Raw genomic sequence first — 23,126 nt, 5'->3', positions numbered from 1 at the left:
TGAATTTAACCTCAGTCCAATGTTTTTAAATGCAGCCTTATGGCTTTGACAAATATGCATTTGGTGTATTTTCACTGGTATTGTTGAGAAAGACGAGAAATAAAGTATTTCCAAAGATTAATATTTTGTTTTTAATTTTTCATACTTTATTGAAAAACAATATTTTATATTTTTATAGTTGATAAAAAAAACATCACACTGTGGAATCTTGTTTACAGATAAACTGTTTAACAGTTTAAACTCTGTTTAACATCAAACTGCATTATTCATTAATTACTTTAATGCATGTCTTTTTACTTAATTTCAAACAATCAACCTTGTTTGTAATTAAACAAGATCTATCATAATAAGTAATGTGTATCTGTTACAGTTTTTCTCTAATGCTGAAACACTATAACTATGGATTTGAACTCAAATTTCAAAAACGCAACACCGTTTATCAAAAAGCATACCCTTTTCCTCAAACTATAAACACTACTCCCCAGTTTTGACACATGAGTCAGATTTGTTAAACTTTCACTGCAAAACTTTACACACATATCCATTTATCATTGCCTACACAATGTTGTAATTTAGAAAGCACTACACAAAGAGTCAAAACTGATCACACAGCAATCAGAACCTTCAACAGATCGATGAAACTGACAAGATGAGAGGGGGAGGGCAAAGAGACAGCAGTCTCAGATGAGATTTGTGCCAGCTCCCTAGTTGGGGTCATCCCTCTGTTCCCACAGCTCTAAGTTACCATGGCCCTATGTTCCCTCTGCCCTATGTTCCCACATTTCTGAGAATTTTCTTTTACTGAAAATTTTGAAAATTAGGTTCTATGTTCCCACAGCCCTATGTTCTCTCTATATTTGTCTAATTTCAAAGATTTTTCTAAAAATGAAACTCTAAGTCAAGTCATTTTCTTACCACATTTAACCATCCCCTGTCCCCCAAGCAGTTACTGTAAGCAAGAAGCGCCAAGTCACCAAAAGGTCGGGAGAAATCTGTCAGGAACTCTGTGATCCCACATTTCTAGAACATTTTCAAAATTGAGTATTGTGTTCATAAATTTCCCTATAATTTCAACAGCTAGTCTATATTACTACAGCTAGTCTACACTACAGCTATTCTACACTGCTACAGCTAGTTAGGGTTAGGTTTAGGGTTACCCTAACCCTCTGTAGGAACAAAGAGCTGTGGGAACTTAGGGCTCTGGGAACATAGGGCTGTGGGAACATAGGCACGCTCCCCCCTGTAGAGACGTGCCATTGAACTTGTTACTAAGCGTACAAATCAGCGTCCATACTTGAAGTTCTTCCAGTTTCCAGAGTAGGGTTAGTTTTAGGGTTATAAAATTGTAGCTTTACTATATATATCAACAATCACCTACAGTTACAATATACATTATACTATATTTAAATGATCAAGATGAAAAAAAAATCGCTATCAGGTCATTGAGTATATTCGACTGTTATTGTAGTTGTAGAACAATCAGGGCCGTCTTCAATGTACACTATTTACAGTTTTTTTCCAACTGCTTGCACACATTTTCAAAACTATGTCACCTTTTTTCAAAACTTTCCCAAAACTGCACACACAAAATTGTGTAGCCTAGTGTTTTGAAAAAAGTGTTTTATGCAATTGAAAACTGAGTCAAAGGCTGAGAAATAGTTTATTGTTTTTGGAGATGTGGTGTGCAGTTTTGCACTTTGAGTGAAAGGTTTCAAAAAATCGTGTGACAAAAAAGATTTTGTGTGTAAGCAGTTGGGAAAAAAACTGTATAAACTACAATTCCCACGAGAGACGCGCCATTGAACTTACAAAATGTACAAATCAGTCACCATACTTGTAGTTCTTCTGGTTTCCCGACCAGGAATAATGTTATAAAAATGTGTCTTTACTATTCTATATTATGAAGCATACATTATACAGCCGAAACATACATTATGCTATATTTATATATGATTAGGATGAAAAAAAAAATCGCCAAGACTTCAAATCTGTGGTTTTAGCTGGTACAGTAGACATGAATTCAAGATTGTCGACGGGAGTTATGCTACCCCAAAGAGCGACTTATTATGTTTATTTATTTAATTATGGCCTGCAAATGTTTGTTTTACCAACTGATGAATGTAATAAACTGCCACTTATAAATATGTCAGCATTAGATGCAATAAGTATACAAAAAATATAATATTAAAGAATTCCAAAATGTGTGAAATGCTACTCTCCAGATCAAGACCTTCTCAATAAATCAATATTTGGCTTTTTAACTAGTGACAAAAACTGTTTAGAAGATAAAATCATTTATTTTATTTGGATGAATTGGTCTGTTTATCAGATTTACCAATTGCTATAATTTGTTTGTCAAGAACAATAGATAAAATTGAATTGCAAGTAAAAACTTGGGGCCACTGTTTCAAATATGTGAGTGGCTCCTCCCCTAACAAATGTAACCTCACTCCAATTTTTTTATAAAACTTGAGAGCCCTGATTAAATTATATATGCTAACCTAAATTTTAATTAAAAAAGAATCCACTTGTAAAGTTAAACAAATTTCACATATAAATATGCTTAATGTAGTCTGTTTATTTTGTCTCAACCACTTCATCCTCATATTGTTTTGAATTAAATGTATGTATGGAAAAGTAAAACAAAAATGATCATCTTTTGCAAGTGTTATTGTAGTGTATTTGTGTTCTTTCACAAAAATATAAGTGGAAATATGCCAAATGCTTATTTATTGCTTAATTACTCACTAGAGGCTTAAAGAATGATCAAATAAATTTATTGACAAGGTGCATAACAAATTAAAACTATATAGTCTTTGGCAATTGGACCACATCAAGACATCATTCTTTTAAGAGAAATGCATGATATGAAAGGAGCCGACACTGGTGGTGGTGAAGGGGTGAGTAGCAATGCTGAGATCTGGATGAATGTGGAGCTCTTCTCCTGATGACCACAGTGGAGGGACCTACTGTATGACACGATTGGCTCAAGAGGGTTGAGATGAAAATACATTTGGTTTAAGACATAAAACACCCAGTCAGCTGATGAGTTTGGAGTAGAAGAGAGTGAGAGAGACAATGTAAAATATATGATATAATGTGCGAGTATAAAGAAGGACAGTCTTATTTGTTGAACTTCATATTTTAGCTTCATGTCAAACAAGCCATAAGGCTGAAATCAAATTACACGTCAACTGTAATAAAATAACAGTGCAATTTATAATCATTCATGAAATATGAAACATGCTTTTGAATAACATCTGAAAAAGAAAATTCAGTTGGATTAAGTACATTTCTAGTACATTCCCTTTTGAGATTAAACTCCAGGTCATATTCTTGGAGATGTTCCCCTTTCACTACTACAGAAAGATGAGATATGACTTCAAATGCAGCACAGAAACAATTTAATAAATAGCCTGAAACCAAAATGGAGTTCTAAATATACACTTTATTTATTTTCATTATTTTGGAGTGAATCCTTTGGCTGCCAGGACTGGGCCCACTGCTCACCACTAAAAACAGAAGGGATTTTTTTTCTGTTACTGGTTGGGGTTTCCAATAAACTTAAAACATTACCGAACATGTCTTTTATAAGTATAAGTTTCATTTTCCGTCTATGAAGGACCACCTCCTTCATGCATGCATTAATGGTGGTGGTCCTTCATAGATGGAAAATGAAACTGTTATACTTAATTGTAGCAAAAAAAAAAAAAAAAAGTTTAAGTAAATAAATAATGTATGCATTAATTCATAAAGCAGAAGAACAGAATAATACATACCATACTGGACAGGGCTCCCAGTCAACCAGCATTCCTGCTTTGCCCTAATGTAAGAAAAGACAAAAAATAAACTCCATTCTTAGCATAAGGCTATTATGTCCGATTATAGGCATTGAGTTTCATTGATTTTCAGAAGACACTCCTTCATAAACTGTAATTCAAAAAGACTGAACACATAAAAAGTATCTACCTAACAATTATGGTATGTATAATATGTATTTGCCAAAACACACAGAAGTTTCTAAATCCTATATTACACTCTGCATACTGCCTACACTCTGCAGTTCCTTTATGACTGTCTAACCTTTCTCACTCTTTCTCTTACTACACTCCTGATGGGGAAAGCCTCTAGGCGAGTGTGGTAGGAGCAATCTGTGAACATCAAAAACACATTTCAAATATTTCTTAGATAGTTAGATTAGGAACAAAATAAACACAACTATGAAGACTTAAGTAGTGACCAGACTTGCAAGGAAGACAAGTGATGTTTATCACTAATCAAAACATGTACCATGGAACCAAATTACTCTCGGTTCCAATGTGGTATGCTTGCTTGAATAACCATACTACTGCTAAGCCACAGCTCGCAACTAAGAATACTCCACTGCTGCTTCTTCTACTACTTGGCAATGCATTTTGGTCAAATTTGACTAATTAAGCCTGTTGGATTTTATAGCTTGTCAATTGTAATAATCTCAATAATACTAATCATTCTATATCTTTTATGAATAATCATGGTTACATGTGCTATGCTGGACTAGCTGGACTGGTCACAACATTTAGGTCACAACATACATTATTGTTGCCCTGTTGTTGATTTGACTGCTTGTACTGTAAATATTGTATTTATTTGTAAGTCACTTTGGATAAAAGCGTTTTCTAAATAATTCATTAAATAAATAAAATTGTGACTACCGGAAATTGTCTGTTGTAGTAGTTAAAAAAATAAGCAATTGAACTGAAGCGAATTAACAGGGGTTAAGTTGCAATGTTTAGCAAAGTATGAATCATTGCATTTACATGCACTTACTCTTTTGTGGCCTTTTCCTTTCAGGCATTTGCCTTGGTCCCCCTGTGGGATATAAGATTACAGTCCAGTCATATATCCACTCACTGTTTAATTTAGCTCCAGATTTTACATCACATGCAGGCTCATTGGAAAATAGTAATCATAGTAGGCTTATAGAATACTCCATCTAAAATGACCTGTTTCAGACAGGGTCTGCATAAAGGACCAGTTTAAGATAAATAAGGACTTTTTTAGGATCATGCAAAGCTACACTAGTGGAGTATCAGAATAAAAATATAGAACTGGAAATTAGCATAATAGGTCCCCTTTAAATTCTATTTAGGCCTAAGTAATTAATTTACTTATTAGAGAATCTGCTTGACTAATGAGTTTCATAGTTACCAAGCTATGGTAACAGTTATCAGAACCACCAATAATTACCCTAATAATAATAATAATAATTCATTACATTTATATAGCACTTTTCTGGGTACTCAAAGCGCTTTACATAGAAGGGGGGATCTCCTCAACCACCAACAATGTGCAGCATCCACTTGGATGATGCGACGGGAGCTATATAGAGTGCCGAAGTTATGACGTCATTTTGTAGGACAACTCGGAAGCTAGCGGCGCATGGGTTCCCTCGATCGAAAAGCTATGCATTTTCCCCATAGACTTTTGGAAAATCCCCAAAAATAAGATCTGTGTTCAACGAAGAGTTGTGACCCTTACACATTTTGCCTATCAAGATAATCTTTACAAGTTCATCCAAAATGTATACATTTTGAAGCCTAAATAAAGCCGTCAGATATTTTAAAGACACAATAAAGTTTAAAAAAACACAAGCAGGTTATAACTGGTGTGTTTTATGTCATAGATCAAAACGTGAAAATATTTAGAGGCTTTGTTAAACACAGACCTTATTTCAGGCGATTTAGCAAAAACCCATTAAAAAAACCCATAGACTTTAGGGCGAGGGAACCGGAGGTGCTAAAATGCTAACTCACTTCCACGTTTTGGCCTATAAAGTGACGTCATAACTTCGGCACTCTATTGCGCCAGAACGACCACCACACACCAGCTTACTGGTGGAGAGGAGACAGTGATGAAGCCAATCAGTGTGTATATATATATATATATGGGAATGATTAGGAGGCCATGATGGACAGAGGCCAAGGGGCAAATTTGGCCAGGATGCCGGGGTTACACCCCTACACCCCACCGCACCCTACTTTTTCGAAGGACACCCTGGGATTTTTAATAACCACAGAGTCAGGACCTCAGTTTAACGTCTCATCCGAAGGACGGACAAACATTTACATACCTGACTTTTTTTTTTTCCGATTTGCGACTGTGCCCCTGGCTGACCCTGTGAAGACAGCTGTGGGTTTGGAGAAAGAAAATAACTCATATACCAAATAAATCTTTAACTTATTATTTAAAATACTGGAAGATCACAACATCGCACAAGTGTGGCAGTACATGTATTAATAGGTGTAAAGTATATGCATTCTTATTGCGATTGAATTAAGGTTGCTCCATTAACTCCACGTGTTTCATTTTCTCGTTTAGGTCCATCCTGTTTGTGATAATCCTAATTTGTTTCAACAAGCACTGATCCTGCGCTGAGTTGTTCAGGGAACGCAAGGGGTGGGAGAATGGTTAAGTTCAGTGTTCATGGGACACTGACATTCCCAATTATTTTGAATATTCAATTTATCCTAATATCTTTAATAATAAAATTTGGCCTAGTAATTTCAGCATTTGATTAGTAGTACTTATTTTACTTTTAGATTTATAATAGACTCACAAAATTCCTTCCAACAGCCCTAGTACAGAATCAGATAGACCTATCATCTATCTAATTATGTAATATCAGATCAACTTTTCTAGCAGATTATCCATTGAAAATGAGAACCCTGTAGGTGATGATACACAGGGCAACTTTTTGAGCAATGTTGCCGTCAACGGGCAACCAGATGAGACACAGGGCCCACAACCCATCTAAATTATCCAGATAGAAATGTGTTGCCCATTTTCAATGTGAAAGTGCCCAAGGAATAATCCCTCGGCAAGATTGCCCAGCAACATTGCTCAAAAAGTTGCCCTGTGTATCATCACCTAGTGAGTTTTACTTTATCAAGCAGCAAAAAAGTTATAGCATGGTGTGTTTGAGTTCATTTCGTTGAAAAGAGCCCTAACCTGCATCAAGCTCTATGGGGGAAAAACACTGGAAGTCAAGTCAAAAGTTTCACTTTTGGCCTTTACAAATATAAACTGTAACTCTTTAAATTTGTTCTAATTACCTTGCCCCTCTGTGGATTCCGGCTGCTCCACTTGCCCCTCTGTGGATTCCGGCTGCTCCACTTGCCCCTCTGTGGATTCCGGCTGCTCCACTTGCCCCTCTGTGGATTCCGGCTGCTCCACTTGCCCCTCTGTGGATTCCGGCTGCTCCACTTGCCCCTCTGTGGATTCCGGCTGCTCCACTTGCCCCTCTGTGGATTCCGGCTGCTCCACTTGCCCCTCTGTGGATTCCGGCTGCTCCACTTGCTCCTCCGTGGATCTCGCCTCGCAGGGTGTGAGCTGCAGTGTAATCAGCTGATCCTCATTGCCACTGGAATCCTGGGTCCATCCTGTGCAAGTTAAACAAGTGTTGTGTTTTGCTTATTTAAAACATAGAGGTTAACCATAAATTATCTGTACCTGTTTTAACTGTTAGGTAAATGTTTTTGAATAATATATACCAAATTTTCCCCAACCAGATTTGAAGGCACTTTTGATTGCAGGAGAACTATTGAGAGTCCACTAGATGTATTAGATATCTGTAATATATTTGATTGATTTTCTATGACGATAACCAATACAATATATCTTTAAACCCAGAGTGCTCATAATATCTATTGAAAAAATTACAAGTTTAATGTTTGTTTACAGTCTGGGTCAAACTATTCAGTTAAGACTAGACTGTGTGTGCTTTATACCTCAAAGTTAGCAGTGTAAGTTTGTGGTGTATCCAGCAAAAATTTGATGGTTTTCTTTTTCTTTGTGTTATTTCTGTTAATGATCTACATTTTAGCACTGTCCTCGATATTGTTTTAATGAGTATATATAGATTCATTATCATTTGATTCATCGACCCAGTGACCAAAATGGGTCTTTGCAAATGTAACGTGTTCAATTAGTATGTCACTACAAAAATTGCTGTGGTCAGTGTGCTTTAAACATTAAAAATATGGTTGTATGTGGGCTGAAAACAGAAATGAAATATGGCTCCTACAAAATAATACCAAACATAATTGTTAAAAGTTAAATAAAAGTTGACAGTATATGCTTGAATGCACTTAACTCTGGGTGCCAAATCCCATTGTAGACCAGTGTGCTGCATGCTATTAATACAAACAGGGCTCAATACACTAATAATCTACATGTCTACATCTGCACTTGCAGGAAACTACTGTTTTGAAACAGTTTACTTCAATTCCCATAATCAATTGCCAGGTGTGAATTTTTATGTTTTTCTACCCATTGCTACATTAAATGTGTTGGTAGAGACGTCACATAGAGTAGACTATGATCATACAAGCATTCAGCAGCAGAAAAAAAGAATGACTGAATTTAAGTTTAAGGGGTGAGCCATTCCTTTAAGATTTAAACATTAATAAAATATTTTGCGTACTCAACACAAGTTGTGAACTGTGACTTTAAGATACAGTGCATGCATCTCACCTTCACAAAGGTATTCATAAAATGAACCTATCTTCTGTAGGTAGTCCTGGGCAAAGATGGAGAGTGTGCAGCGAGGCATTAATATTTCGCACTTAATTTCTTTTTTTTTGTTCTCCTTTCCTAGTAGCAGAACTGGTTTGTAGCCAATGGCATGGAGTTTCTCAAGCTGCAATGACAAAATTGTGTGTTTGCTGTTTAAAGTAATAGAAAAACAACATAAAAAATAATTAAGAATATTAATTTAAAAATATATAACATTATTAATGACAGCATCCAGGTTACTGCCATTCAGGATTTTTAACCTAATGGTGAGTTTAGCTTTATGTGCAAACAGGAAAGGCTCATACATTAGAAGCAAAAAACAACTCTATATAGAAAAACAGTAAAAAGATGAATCTGACACCATGAGGGTACCCTTTTTATAACGTTATAAATATTTATTTTTGTAACATTAGTAACTCGTTCATGTGTTATTTCTCATCCACTCGAAAATAAAGTTTGATTATTAAATTGCACCTGTAATTCTGTCATAATGCTTGCCTGTATATATTAGGAACTCAAGAATTCCTGAGTTTCAATTATATTTGCTGTTTGTTCAAATTTTGCTCTGGTAGATCATTTAGGTATGTGATGTATTACGGTGAAGATGTGATAACTTTATGGTTGTATTACCACCACTAAAATAAAAAATACAAATCACAATTACGTGTGCCTTCAAAGTTGATAGTTAAATTATACTTTTAAATTTATTCTGATGACACAGGGAGGACAAAGTATCATTGGAAAAAAAAAGATTCAAATTTATCTATATTGGCAAAAAAAAAAACCGCCTTTCTGACCTTGCGCTGGCAATGCTCACTTAATAACAAATGGTACCACTGAATGTACTTACAGATGATCTGGACAGTTTACTGTCATGTATGAAATTGTACGTACCATGATATTGGCTTCATCCTTGATGGATGCAGTGTTGTGGTTTTTCTTACGACCAACCACCCATTGCTCTCGCTTCTCATCAAACCTCTGAAGCTTCTTCTTGAGGCGCTGCTTCAGAGGCTGCTCCTGTTTACAATGTGAGCAGATCTTTTGAGCGCAAAATAAAATCCCCTGACAAAAGGGGCAGATCTTTTTTGTAGACCCCCCTGGCATTATAACACACAGTCAGATACAGACAGACAGACAGTCAGTTACAGACAAACAGACTGACAAAGATGGGTAAGACAGACAAGTAGACAAAGACAGACAGGGAGGAAAGAAAGAGCAATAGATAAAGACTGTGAGATAGATAAAGATTGAAGAGATGGACAGAAATATAGATAGTGAGAGAACAGAGAGGATGTAAGATATAGAAAATAATGAAGAGATAGAGGTTGGCTCTTAAAAGTGCCTTTGGGTTTTGAAAATCAGGTTCGGATAGGTTCGACAGGTGATATGTTTGACAGGATCTGCAGGGAGAACAACAGAAAATGTTAATTATGTAGTGTTATGTTGATATAAGATTTAAAAAGTGTACCCTAATATAGTGAGTGATTCCCATTTTCTAATAAATGCTTAGGATAAATAAATACAGATTCACGTTGTTCCTATTTCCTGTGCTACTTTTTTAATGGCGCATAACATGTGTCTAGGGTTCAGTGTGTGTTCATATGTGCAGTATAACGTTAGACCAAGTGATAATATTGTTATTACTGACACATTACAGTGAAAAAAAGCATGTGATGTATATATATATATATGTGTGTGTGTGTATATGCATATATATATATATACTTATATATATCACATGTTTTTTTTATGTAAATACTCATTATATATATATATATATATATATATATATATATATATACACACACATCTAGAACCTATATCTAGGCCTAGAAAATGTTTTTTTTATAAACACGTAATTTTATTAATTTTGGACGTGTAAATGCTCATGAATTCATTTTGCTTATTAGACTATTGTAAGCGACTTACCGTGGTGGAATCGCGCTGGGCAATGGTTTCTGCGATGGTCGCACACAGTGACGTATTGCACAAAATTGCGCCAAAATGTCGAAATAATTAAAAAGTACAGTCTTAATATTTTATATCCGTGCTCAAAATTTTAAAGGGGTCAGCGTAAATGTCCAAGTGAAGGAACACGAGTATGTAGCCATTACATTTAAACACATATCACTTCCCAGAATGCATCCATCTCTTTGCCAAAGGATATGTCCATATAAAGCAATAAACATTTCTGCAGTAGGCTATATAATTAATTTATTACAACTTCATAATCAGTATTGAGATGAAAGTTCTATAAAAGTAGGCTATTCTGTTTTTTAATTTTTTTGGCGCAAAAAAAAAGCAAAGTAGGCTCACTATAAGCCATTGCAAATTGAAATACCATCGACAATTATAAAATATCCCACAATAAAATAAGGCATGTTTTAAGCATATAGAATATGCAGTCCTGTAATTATGTAATTTTAATGTAGCCCAAAATTAAAGACGGCTTTGAAATACATTAGATTGAAATTCGTGTTGTGTGGCACGAAAAAAAGAAGGAAATTCGTGCTGAAGGACACGAATCAATTCGTGTTGAGTAGCCAACCGAATATAAAGCAATACAACAAGGATTAAAATCTCCTGATTAAATGTTGAGTAATGTAGCCCTTAAAGTTTGCAAAAGGAATAGCCTAACATTTGAGGAAAAAACAATAGTGTGCTCTCGAAAGAAAGACGTGGTGCATACGCCCCATTGAAATACATTAGATTGAAAGTCGTGCTGAGTGACACGAAAAAAGAAGAAAATTCGTGCCCATAGACACGAATCAATAGATTCATGTTGAGTAACCTACCGAATATAAAGCAATACAAACGAGGATTAAAATCACCTGATTAAATGTTGAATAGCTAATGTAGCCCTTAAAGTTTGCAAAAGGAATAGCCTAACATTTGAGGAAAAAACAATAGTGCTCTCGAAAGAAAGACGTGGTGCATACGCCCCATTGAAATACATTAGATTGAAATTCGTGTTGTGTGGCACGAAAAAAAGAAGGAAATTCGTGCTGAAGGACACGAATCAATTCGTGTTGAGTAGCCAACCGAATATAAAGCAATACAACAAGGATTACAATCTCCTGATTAAATGTTGAGTAATGTAAAGTTTGCAAAAGGAATAGCCTAACATTTGAGGATAAAACAATAGTGTGCTCTCGAAAGAAAGACGTGGTGCATACGCCCTATTGAAATACATTAGATTGAAAGTCGTGCTGAGTGACACGAAAAAAGAAGAAGAAAATTCGTGCCCATAGACACGAATCAATAGATTCATGTTGAGTAACCTACCGAATATAAAGCAATAAAAACGAGGATTAAAATCACCTGATTAAATGTTGAGTAATGTACCCCTTGAAGTTTGCAAAAGGAATAGCCTAACATTTGAGGAAAAAACAATAGTGTGCTCTCGAAAGAAAGACGTGGTGCATTCGCCCCATTGAAATACATTAGATTGAAAGTCGTGCTGAGTGACACGAAAAAAGAAGAAAATTCGTGCCCATAGACACGAATCAATAGATTCATGTTGAGTAACCTACCGAATATAAAGCAATACAAACGAGGATTAAAATCACCTGATTAAATGTTGAATAGCTAATGTAGCCCTTAAAGTTTGCAAAAGGAATAGCCTAACATTTGAGGATAAAACAATAGTGCTCTCGAAAGAAAGACGTGGTGCATACGCCCCATTGAAATACATTAGATTGAAATTCGTGTTGTGTGGCACGAAAAAAAGAAGGAAATTCGTGCTGAAGGACACGAATCAATTCGTGTTGAGTAGCCAACCGAATATAAAGCAATACAACAAGGATTACAATCTCCTGATTAAATGTTGAGTAATGTAAAGTTTGCAAAATGAATAGCCTAACATTTGAGGATAAAACAATAGTGTGCTCTCGAAAGAAAGACGTGGTGCATACGCCCTATTGAAATACATTAGATTGAAAGTCGTGCTGAGTGACACGAAAAAAGAAGAAGAAAATTCGTGCCCATAGACACGAATCAATAGATTCATGTTGAGTAACCTACCGAATATAAAGCAATAAAAACGAGGATTAAAATCACCTGATTAAATGTTGAGTAATGTAGCCCTTAAAGTTTACAAAATGAATAACAATTGTGAAAAAACAATAGTGTGCTCTCGGAAGAAAGACATGGTGAAGGCACGAAAAATACGTCCCATTGAAATACATTGAAAGTCGTGCTGAGTGGCACGAAAAAAAGAAGGATATTTGTGCCCTTTGGACACGAATAAATAGATTAATGTTGAGTAGCCTACCGAATATAAAGCAATAAAAACGAGGATTAAAATCTATTGATTAAATGTTGAGTAATGTAGCTCTTAAGTTTGCAAAATGAATAACAATTGAGAAAAAAACAATACTGTGCTCTCGAAAGAAAAACGTGGTGCAGGCACGAAAAATACGTCCCATTGAAATACATTAGATTGAAAGTCGTGCTGAGTGACACGAAAAAATGGGGAAACTCGTGTCCATGAACACGAATCAATAGATTAAATTTCGTGACTATGTCACGAACTGCCGTGAGACTGGGTTGGCAGGCTGGTGGTGCTGGTGTAATGGTGTGAGGAATGTTTTCTTGGCACACTTTAGGCCCCTTAGTGCCAATTGGGCATCGTTTAAATGCCACGGCCTACCTGAGCATTCTTTCTGACCATGTGCATTAGTGGTGCAACGGATCATCATTGATCCGTGATCCGTTTGGATCAATATCTTCGGTTCGGCACACACATGATCCACGGATTGATTTATGAAAAAAAAAAAAGTTGTGCGCATGTTCAGTCCACACACAGCGTGGTCATGGCGAGCGGAGGAACGGAGGAGCTTGAACGCCCCGCGTCATTTAAATCCCCTGTATGGGAGCATTTTGGCTTCCCTGTCAAATATAATGATGAAGGAAAGAGGTTAGTGGATTAAACCGTGACGATGTGTAGGCACTGTGGCAGCATGGCCACGCATTTGAAGCGACATCACCCCGATGTTTCACTGACAGGAGTGAAAACGAAGGCTGCTCAACAACCGCTTATCACCGCAGCATTTAAACAGCGCCTTGTTGCACAATCAGACTGGGCTAAAGCCATCACAAACGGCATTCGCGCAGCACTACCCCTCACTCGTCCCTCTCTCTCTCTCTCTCTCTCTCTCTCTCTCTCGCACGCGCGCTCTCTCTCTCTCTCCCTCATATGAGGTGCCATCTAGGGCTTAAATCAAACTTCATTCACGCACACATATATGAAACACTTGCATACACATACTAAGTAGTCAAACATACATGTATACTGCTGAATGCTCAAACAACATATGAAATGCACAAAGACACACCTAAAGTCGCTCACGCACATACACGCAAACTCTACACACACGAGATGCGCGCACACAAACTCTCCACGCACATAATCATATGAGAGACGCACGCACACACACAAACTCGCGCACATACTCATATGAGACGCGCGCGCGCGCACACAAACTCTCCACGCACATACTCATATGAGACGCGAGCACACACAGTGGCGGATTTAGCAAATTGGGGGCCCAAAGCGAAGGTAGGTATGGGGCCCCCCATCCCTTCTTTGAAAGAGAACGAAAAAAAATTTACCGACTGAAAGCTAATCTACGGGGAAGTAAAGGTTGGAGAGGAGAAAAAAAACCTTCCCCTTTAAAACACACATTTCTTTACTCCAAAATGAAGATGGAAAGGAGAGAACACACAAAGTGTAGCACTACACAAACTAAGTCATGATGGAACACAACAGAGAATACGGTTTCAGATAACACCTGTCTTTGCCAAAATGCCAGGAAAACCAGCACGGTTTATTCTTTTTTTAAGATCAAATTAATATCAATATAACCAGCAAGACAGGTAGTTATGGTAAACCCCCACAAACAGTCATATAGCCTACTTAGCAAAACATCACAAACAGCAACACATAGCAAATATTGCCAAGATGAATAATTGACTTTGTATGAGTGAGGGAGGTTGCAGTTGGCATTGCACTTGAGATTGACATTTCAAACATTCTACAAACAAAAATTTTTTATAGGTTTATATTAGTTTATATATTTTATAATGTAATAATTTCACAGCTAATCTACAAATGAATGTAGAGACAACATAAAGACAGTATATTTTAAATACTTGTTTAATGGCATCTTTTTATGAATGAAGGTCAGTAGACCTATGACTGATACTAATACAGCTATTGATGTCTGGATAAAAAATATTTTTTCCCCCTAATTTTAAACATTAATTATGGCCATCCAACATGACAGTGTAATTGAAAGCCGAAAAATTAACATTTATTAGGCTTCAAAAAATATCTAACAACTTTTATTTTCGCGAACTTCAAACAATCATCAAATAAACCCATAATAAATGTCATTTTTACTTTTGCCCTTTCTGTAGGATGTAACGTTATAACTTACAAGTTATCCTCACCTTGCATCACTTCACATACCAGCTGCTGCTGTAGCGGCATGTATCCCTAACAGAAGCGTAAAAAAGTTTGTCATTTTTGGCAGCATTGCCAAATACATATCGGCGTCTTTTTTCTTTTATTTGAGCCGCTTGGGTAACTTCGTTTCATTTTCACGTTTAGACTCGTCTTGCTTCGTTGTGTACTTCCCAGTCCTCCTGTCATTGTGTGTTTATATTTCGCCGTTTCGCGCACACCGTTACGGACTAGTCCACTCCATTGAGAAAGTAAGGGGTGTTATGTGTAGGGACAGATAACCTTGAACTAGGGATGGGACGATTACCGGTTTCACTATAAACCACGATAAAATGTACTGGCGGTTAGTAATATCGTTTAAAATTCAATTATCATTAAAACCGTGTTTGATTATCGCGATTTTAATAACTCACTATAAATCCTGTCCAGCCAGCAACAGTCTGACGCAGGCGCGCAATGTTGTGGTTTTTGTCATTCGAGAAGGAATGGCGGAAGGCAGTGACCGTGTTCGGGAGATTTTTCAGCATTTTAAGACGACCAAATCTGAGGTATGGTCATATTTTGGCATTTACAAAAATCCTGAGGAAACTCAATCGAGGATGGTCACTCTGTCGGCAGAACATGCACAAAAAAGTCGCAGTGATAGGGGTAAACACCTCAAATCTGCCGAGTCGTCCTGTGACCATCATCCACTGTTGTAGCGAACGCAAGGCAAGTTAACTTTGATCTCAATACTAAAACTACGTCTGGGAAATAATTGGGCACAAAATGTTGTTTTGATTTGAAATATTTTATCACACTCACTTGAAATAAACGTGAAGCTTCCGCGAAGAAAAGTTCGCAGCAAGTGGCTTTGAGCCAAACACGAACGAACAAGTTCAAACAAGTCTATTAAGACAGACATTTAAGAGATAATAATGTATATTCATTGTACACTTATAACACCGATTTTTTTTTACCACATAATTACGGGGACATAATGAATAGAGATTAATGTCTCTATTCTTACCTGTTAAATCCATTTTGTACAGCACACAAAACTCATCCAGACAAGATGATCACAACAATATTATCAAATTCTGTAAAAAATAAATCAACTCTGATTTCATTTTCAATGCAATCAAAAACGGAGACGCAAGATGACAAGTTGTATTTGAATGAAATGAGAGCGCGTCCGTTGTGATACATGGATGTGCGCTGTGTTATAATATGTTGCTATTTACGACGGTCATTTTAAGGAAGGAAATGCCACATAATAGAATCTTACTTTAAAAAGTGCATAGAGCTGCTTGTTTTATTTGTTGTTTGTTGATTCTCAAATATAAAACTTGTTGAAATGTTTTCAGTGTGAGCATCACAAAAAGAGCATTCTTTTTTAACACTTTCATCTTCTTTTAACAAAACCGTGATAATATTGATAATCACGATAATTTCGGTCACTATAATCGTGATATGAAATTTTCATACCGTCCCATCCCTACCTTGAACTGGACATTTTAACTACTACTTCAACATGTCAACGTATTTCTTAAGAATATTAATAACATTTACTATGCTTTTGAAGTGTTCACAATGATAAGAGGCTTTTTCATTTTTTTTCTTTTCTTTTCTATTTTTCTTTTTTTTTTTAGGTTGGTTGGGGGCCCCCCTACTACGACCGCTGTTAGGGGGCCCCAAGCAGCCGCCTACCTATGCCTCTATGTTAAGACCGCCACTGAGCACACACACACACAAACTGGCGCACAAACTCAATGAGACGCGAGCACACACACACAAACTCTCCGCGCACATACTCATATGAGACGCGAGCACACACACACAAACTAGCGCACATACTCATATGAGACGTATGCTCACACAGTACATGATGCATATTCTCAGTGTGAACGTAAGTCACACATTGGTAAGTGCATTTTTTGTTAACAGAGAATGAGAGTCCCTTGCTTTTATTGTTTTTGGTTGTTTTGTTCATTTATTGTGGATATTTTAAATGTTTTCAGTGTTAAATAGTCTTTAGAAATAAAAGTTTATTGATCTTTGAAAAGGTGTACCTGCATTATTCTCTTGGTCGGCGTTACGTCACAAATCATGTGACCTGCATAGCAACAAGCTGCCGCCGTGTATGAAGGGTAAAACAAACCGAATACACAGCCCGAGGCAAATCAAAAAGGTATCTATTCACTGAAGTTTTGCTGTGGATTATGTCAGTTATGGGTACTAACAGACTACTTTGTATTAATGATGCATGGTATGTGAATGTATGTCGGTGGTGAGAAGTGAATGTAATAAAACACTCATGTAAAGCGCTTTGTGACTAGCTAACGTTACCGCTACATGTCTGATAAAGGCGCTAGCAGCTATATGAATACAGATCTTCTTCTTCTATTACAGAATGTCTTATCAATATATATAGACAGTCTCCTAGCGCCTGCATTGACCAGGTACCACAGAAAGCTGTCGCTTGTAGGTTTAGCATTACAATCTTGTCCCTATCGGCATCCAGCTGAGTCCTGGGAGAACAACCCAAAAGCATGGCCCAGGCTCGAGTATCCAGACATATACAATTACCTCATCAAATCACCTCGTATGAACACAATGTGTACATACCATGTGTCCTACACGTGCAGTCATGTTTAAATACCCATCAAGCATCGATTACATTAACTATGTAATCGATTTTTTATTCATTAAAAAAAAAAACTGTTCATTCAAAAGCACTGTACAAGCTGTGCCTCTAACAGACTGAGCTCATAACAGCCACTTTGTAACACAATGTCAGTGAGGGACACCGTTTTTTCAAAAAAGCCAATAAAGGCTAACTGCATAAATGTATAGTTTTTAGGCATGATTCTCGGCGCTTGTTTATCTTCCGCTTTCGTGTTGCTTAATGGCGGGCGCTTGTTTGTTTTAGCCTTCGCCGCGTTGCTATGCGCGCGCAGTGCATTATAGGAGTAAAAGTCCCGGATGTCCGACCTTGAGAATTATGCCATTATCATTATTTTAGATGAAAATAGTCTCAGAACGACAACATTATCGTTTATTATCAATATTATCGTTTATCGCAATAATTTCTTGGACAATTTACCGTCCAGCAAAATTTGTTATCGTGACAGGGCTAACTATCGGTGTGTTTATAGGTGCAGACATGAGGCCATTTTTTTCTTTTTTTTTTTTTTTGCTGATCCGAAAAATGATCCGATCCGTTACTCTGATCCGAGAAACGATCCGAACCGTGAGTTTTTTGATCCGTTGCACCCCTAATGTCCATCCCTTTATGACCACCATACCCATCCTCTGATGGCTACTTCCAGCAGGATAATGCACAAAGCTCGAATCATTTCAAATTGGTTTCTTGAACATGACAATGAGTTCACTGTCAGCCTTGCAAAACTCAATATCGAAAAAAAATAATCGAGTTTCTCAAGATTTCTCATGATTCCTTGTGGTTTTTGTTACCATTTTAAAAAGAAGACATAGAAATATTAGTTCTTATCAATATGTGTTTATTAATTAATGTAAGGAAAATGTCTGCACACGTCTCTTACATGTATTGTAAAAATATTCAAATAAGAGTCACTTAAAAAGAATTTCATTTTGTATTGTAACCTCAATATCCGCATCTTTGACACCGAACAATGAAATGTGCATATTAATAAAATTCAACTCTTCTGGGAAGGTTTTCCACAGGGTTTAATAGTGCGTTTATGGGAATGTAAGGGTGGATTTCCTGCAGTGGTTCAAGCTGCAAGACTGCCGGATGACTAGAGCAAGATAACTAAACGTTATTAGCAAGATGGTAGAAAACTGCACATTTCTTGTCTATTCCACCCACTGCCACTTATACCAACGACGGAAATAAGCGCAGTTACAATAGCTTAATATTTGTGGGAGAGTGTTGCTATAGAGAGTGACGATATTGTATTGCAATATGTAGCACTTCAAAGTCAATACCAAATCAAAACTAGTTAGCTCATTAGTTGTAATTGAAAAGGTTTATGACAACATATGGTTATGGTTACACTTAGTTACAAAATAGATGCATGAGATGATAACTTATACCATTAATCTTACCCAGCATGTAAAATGTTACCAGAGAGAGAGTTAAAGAGAGAGAGAGAGAGAGAGAGAGAGAGAGAGAGTGAAAGAGAGAGAGAGAGAGAGAGAGAGAGAGAGAGAGAGAGAGAGAGAGAGAGAGAGAGAGAGAGAGAGAGAGAGAGAGAGAGAGAGAGAGAGAGAGAGAGAGAGAGAGAGAGAGAGAGAGAGAGAGAGAGAGAGAGAGAGAGAGAGAGAGAGAGAGAGAGAGAGAGAGAGAGAGAGAGAGAGAGAGAGAGAGAGAGAGAGAGAGAGAGAGAGAGAGAGAGAGAGAGAGAGAGAGACAAAAGGAGAGAGCCTCAAGAATAAGAGAGCCAGAGCATCAAAGACAGAGCAACAGTTTCAATCTTGTTTTATCCTTTCCTGACCATGTGACTACCCAGATGTGAGACATTCAAACTGAATGTCACTCAAACCAATCCGATAATTACACGTCTCCCACCATACTAAAGGTGTGACAATTCATCTACCCCCAAAGTACAAACATATTGGACTACAGGCCTTGATCACTATCAGAAACCTCTGTGCCTTTAGGAACTCCAAATGGTCATTGATGAGGGGGTAGGAAAACAGTCAAGATTATTTTCAATTCTACAGGACCTTCTGACCATTCTTCTAGAAGCACATTTGTGAGGTCAGGTACTGATGTTGGATGAGAAGGCCTGGCTCGCAGTCTCCACTCTGATTCATCCCAAATGTGTTATATCGGGTTGAGGTCAGGACAATGTGTCCTGGCCAGTCAAGCTCCTCCACACCAAACTCGCTCATCCATGTCTTTATGGACCTTGCTTTGTGCACTGGTGTGCAGTCATGTTTGAACAGGATGGGTCCACCCCCAAACTGTTCCCACAAAGTTGGGACCATGAAATTGTATTAAAAAAAAATGCTGAAGCATTAAAAGTTACTTTCACTGGAACTAAGGGGCCAAACCCAACCCCTGAAAAACAACCCCACACATCAATCCAAGGCAATACCGTTCTCCTGGCAACCGTCAAACCCAGGCTCGTCAATCAGATTGCCAAACAGAGAAGCGTGATTCGCCACTCCAGAGAACATGTCTTCACTGCTCTAGAGTCCAGTGGTGGCATGCTTTACACCACTGCATCACTCTTTGCATTGCACTTGGAGATGTAAGACTTGGATGCAGCTGCTCAGCCATGGAAACCCATTCCATGAAGCTCTCTATGCACTGTTCTTGAGCTAATGAAGCACACAAAGTTTGGAGGTCTGTACTGTAGCTATTGACTCTGCAGAAAGTTGGCTACTTCTACAAACTGCGCGTCTCAGTATGCACTGACCCATCTCTGTGATTTTACGTGGCCTACCACTTCATGGACGAGTTGCTGTTGTTCCCAATTGCTTCCACTTCGTTATAATACCACTAACAGTTGACCGTGGAATATTTATTAGTGAGGAAATGTCATGAATGGATTATTGCTCAGGTGGCAGCCTATCACAGCACCACGCTTAAATTCACTGAACTCCTGAGAATTCAATGATTTGCAGGGGTGTCTCAATACTTTCTCAATACAATATAATGTAATTAAAGGAGATTGTGGCCAAAACTGGTACTGCAGTCACTTTCAAATTACTGTAGAGCAGTGTATCCCCTCCCCCTCCCCCCTGACCCGAGGTTGCCAGATAGGCTGTAGGATCCAGCAGGAACATAGGCTGCTACAAGGAGCTTTCAACTAGTGCAGAGCTGGCAACCCGGATGCCGAAACACTACTGACTTCGTGATTGGTAGATGGTTGGAGGGTGGGGCTCCAGGCCAAAACACAAGATGACAACATCAACATCAGTTGAGGGCTGCAACTTCACTTTTTAAATGACAATATCCTGGCCGTACTACTGTTGTCAGTGATATAAGTATTTGAAATGAACATGACTTCTTAATGTCTAGTGACATATCAGGGCCATTTTAGGATTAATTGAAATACATTTCTTACATACAGCATCTTTGACAATCGCACACAAACATCACTTTCTAGAAAACTATTTATACTCAGTCATAATTAGGGTGACCAGATTTCTCATGGTGGAATAAGGGATCAGGTGGACAGGCACCCTCGACCACAAATTCAATTCACACACACACACACACACACACACACACACACACACACACACACACACACACACACACACACACACACACACACACACACACACACACACACACACACAACTATACTGAATATAGGCCTACTTACTGTGATTTCAGACATTATGAGTGAACAGAGAAGATAATTTATTAGAACTGTTTCCACATGGAGGGCAGTGTTACGGCTTCTCTCTAATGTGGATCCTCTCATGTTTCTTCGGATAATCTGACTGAGTGAATCTCTTGCTACAGTGTGAACAATTGTATGTTTTTTTCCAGTGTGAAATCTTTGGTGCTTTCTGAGTTCATGACCTGTAAAAAAAGTCTTCTCACAATCAAAGCACATATGATTCTTCACACCACTGTGTCGTTTCTGGTGTGTTTTTAAATAGATAAGCCATGAAAAACTCTTTCCACACAAACACATGTAAGGCTTCTCCTTTGAAGTAAGTTTCAGATGTCTCTTCAGTTGTGTGGTTTGAAATGTTTTACCGCACTGATCACAGTTAAATGGTCTTTCTCCAGAATGACAACGCAGATGGATTTTAAAAGAGCTTGCATATCTGAAACTCTTCCCGCACTGATCACATCTGAGAGACTTCTCTCCAGTGTGGATTTTCATGTGTCTCGTATGTAGCTAGTAGATGTAAACTTACATAATAAATATTATCTTTTTATCTCACTTAAGTTACACTTTAATTAATCTCTGTCTAGTAATCGTCTTTCATATCCTAACTTACGGTGCTACAGCATAAAATCAACGTTAACATGTCAACGTTAACATGCACTGCTAAAATTACATCTAGCTAACGTTTACATACTAACACGTTAGCTCTGCATCTCCTCAAAACAAATGTTTTCTTCTCTGTGATCTGTAACGTTGTGTCAGTTCTAACAAGTGTAACGATTACCTGTAAATACAAACATAAAACGGAATAACAAAAATTTAATAAATGTAAATTTAGTTTTCAAAAAAATATGATCGACTTGACATTGCCAACAAACGGATACGTGTTCAGAAAAAAATTATTTAGTTTATGTGAAAAAAGCAGCTACCCTATCCCCGAGGATCTATCATTTCAAAAACTAAAGCAGATAGCAGCGTTCGGCCCACCATCTATATTTACTAATTACCAACATCTACACACGTGAACTGAAGCCAAATATCGCGATGTGTTCGTAATGAGACTTCTTCAGCGCGATTTCCCACTGATAAAATATAATTTTAAAAATATCAATAAACTGCAAAGCAATCCAGCTTCCCTGACAAAAAGATCGAAATAATAACATTTAAAAAATAATACATAAACCATGATAAGATGATCTCGTGAATAAATGTTGATTAAGCACAGGGCTGGACTGGGACAGAAAATCGGCCCTGGCATTTTGGCACAGACTGGCCCACTACATATGATCATAAACACCACCCATCTTTGCACGCCCTTGAATATGTTCAACTCCTATTCATTAAAACCACTAATGGCATGTAATGAGTGAGTAGGAACGAGTGAGAGTTAACAGATGAAATAAGTACAAAATTGTAATTTATTAATACAATTGAACTACACTCTGCAGCGATGCATCAAAAAACAAGCTATGAGCTGGACTGGCATAGCAATACCAGTGTTTCCCACAGGATCTTTGGTAAAACTGTGGTGGGTGGACCTCTGTCCCTCTAGGGGGGTTTGGGGGCATGCCCCCCCTAAGAAAATTGTGTGCATTTTAATGTTAAATTCATCAATCTGGTGCACTTTGAGAGTTAAAAATTAAAAGCTCGAACCCATTTTTAGTGTGCAAATTAAACACAGAAAAAAAAACTCTTTTAGTATAAAACTATATTTACTATATTACACTACTACATAATAATAGTTATAATTAATCTCAAGACAGTAGCCTAATAGCCAT

General features: G+C 37.4%; 1 protein-coding gene across 3 annotated transcripts; it reads right to left on the bottom strand.

Moving 5' to 3' along the window:
• Positions 1–3,441: 3,441 nt before the first annotated feature.
• LOC143735575 (uncharacterized) lies at positions 3,442–10,163 on the bottom strand. 3 transcript variants are annotated; one of them, XM_077225744.1, is made up of 7 exons: positions 9,451–10,162; positions 8,515–8,680; positions 7,095–7,421; positions 6,113–6,169; positions 4,810–4,851; positions 4,084–4,151; positions 3,442–3,512 (listed from the first exon to the last, which is right to left on the bottom strand). In XM_077225744.1, exons 1-7 carry the CDS (start codon positions 9,661–9,663, stop codon positions 3,507–3,509), a joined length of 879 nt encoding a protein of 292 aa, XP_077081859.1. In that variant the 5' UTR covers positions 9,664–10,162; the 3' UTR covers positions 3,442–3,506. The 3 variants fall into 3 exon arrangements, with proteins under 3 accessions (XP_077081859.1, XP_077081858.1, XP_077081860.1); XM_077225743.1 differs by lacking the exon at positions 3,442–3,512 and having other exon boundaries at positions 3,869–4,151; positions 9,451–10,163; XM_077225745.1 differs by lacking the exons at positions 3,442–3,512; positions 4,810–4,851 and having other exon boundaries at positions 3,869–4,151.
• Between the last annotated feature and the right edge of the window lie 12,963 nt (positions 10,164–23,126).

This window comes from Siphateles boraxobius, unplaced genomic scaffold (assembly GCF_051911475.1).
Source record: "Siphateles boraxobius isolate OS27281-9 unplaced genomic scaffold, OSU_SipBor_1 13, whole genome shotgun sequence".
NCBI classification, from domain to species: domain Eukaryota; kingdom Metazoa; phylum Chordata; class Actinopteri; order Cypriniformes; family Leuciscidae; genus Siphateles; species Siphateles boraxobius.
Note: the sequence above shows the minus strand (reverse complement) of the source record. Positions and strands in the feature narration are given on the sequence as shown.

Excerpts from the sequence above, each read along its gene's own strand:
- LOC143735575 (XM_077225743.1), bottom strand. The coding sequence starts at position 9,663 with ATGCCAGGGGGGTCTACAAAAAAGATCTGCCCCTTTTGTCAGGGGATT. Across the intron at positions 6,170-7,094 it reads GGAATCCACAGAGGGGCAAG|CTGTCTTCACAGGGTCAGCC; the intron begins GTAATTAGAACA and ends CCAAACCCACAG. Across the intron at positions 4,852-6,112 it reads TCGGAAAAAAAAAAAGTCAG|GGGGACCAAGGCAAATGCCT; the intron begins GTATGTAAATGT and ends TATATCCCACAG.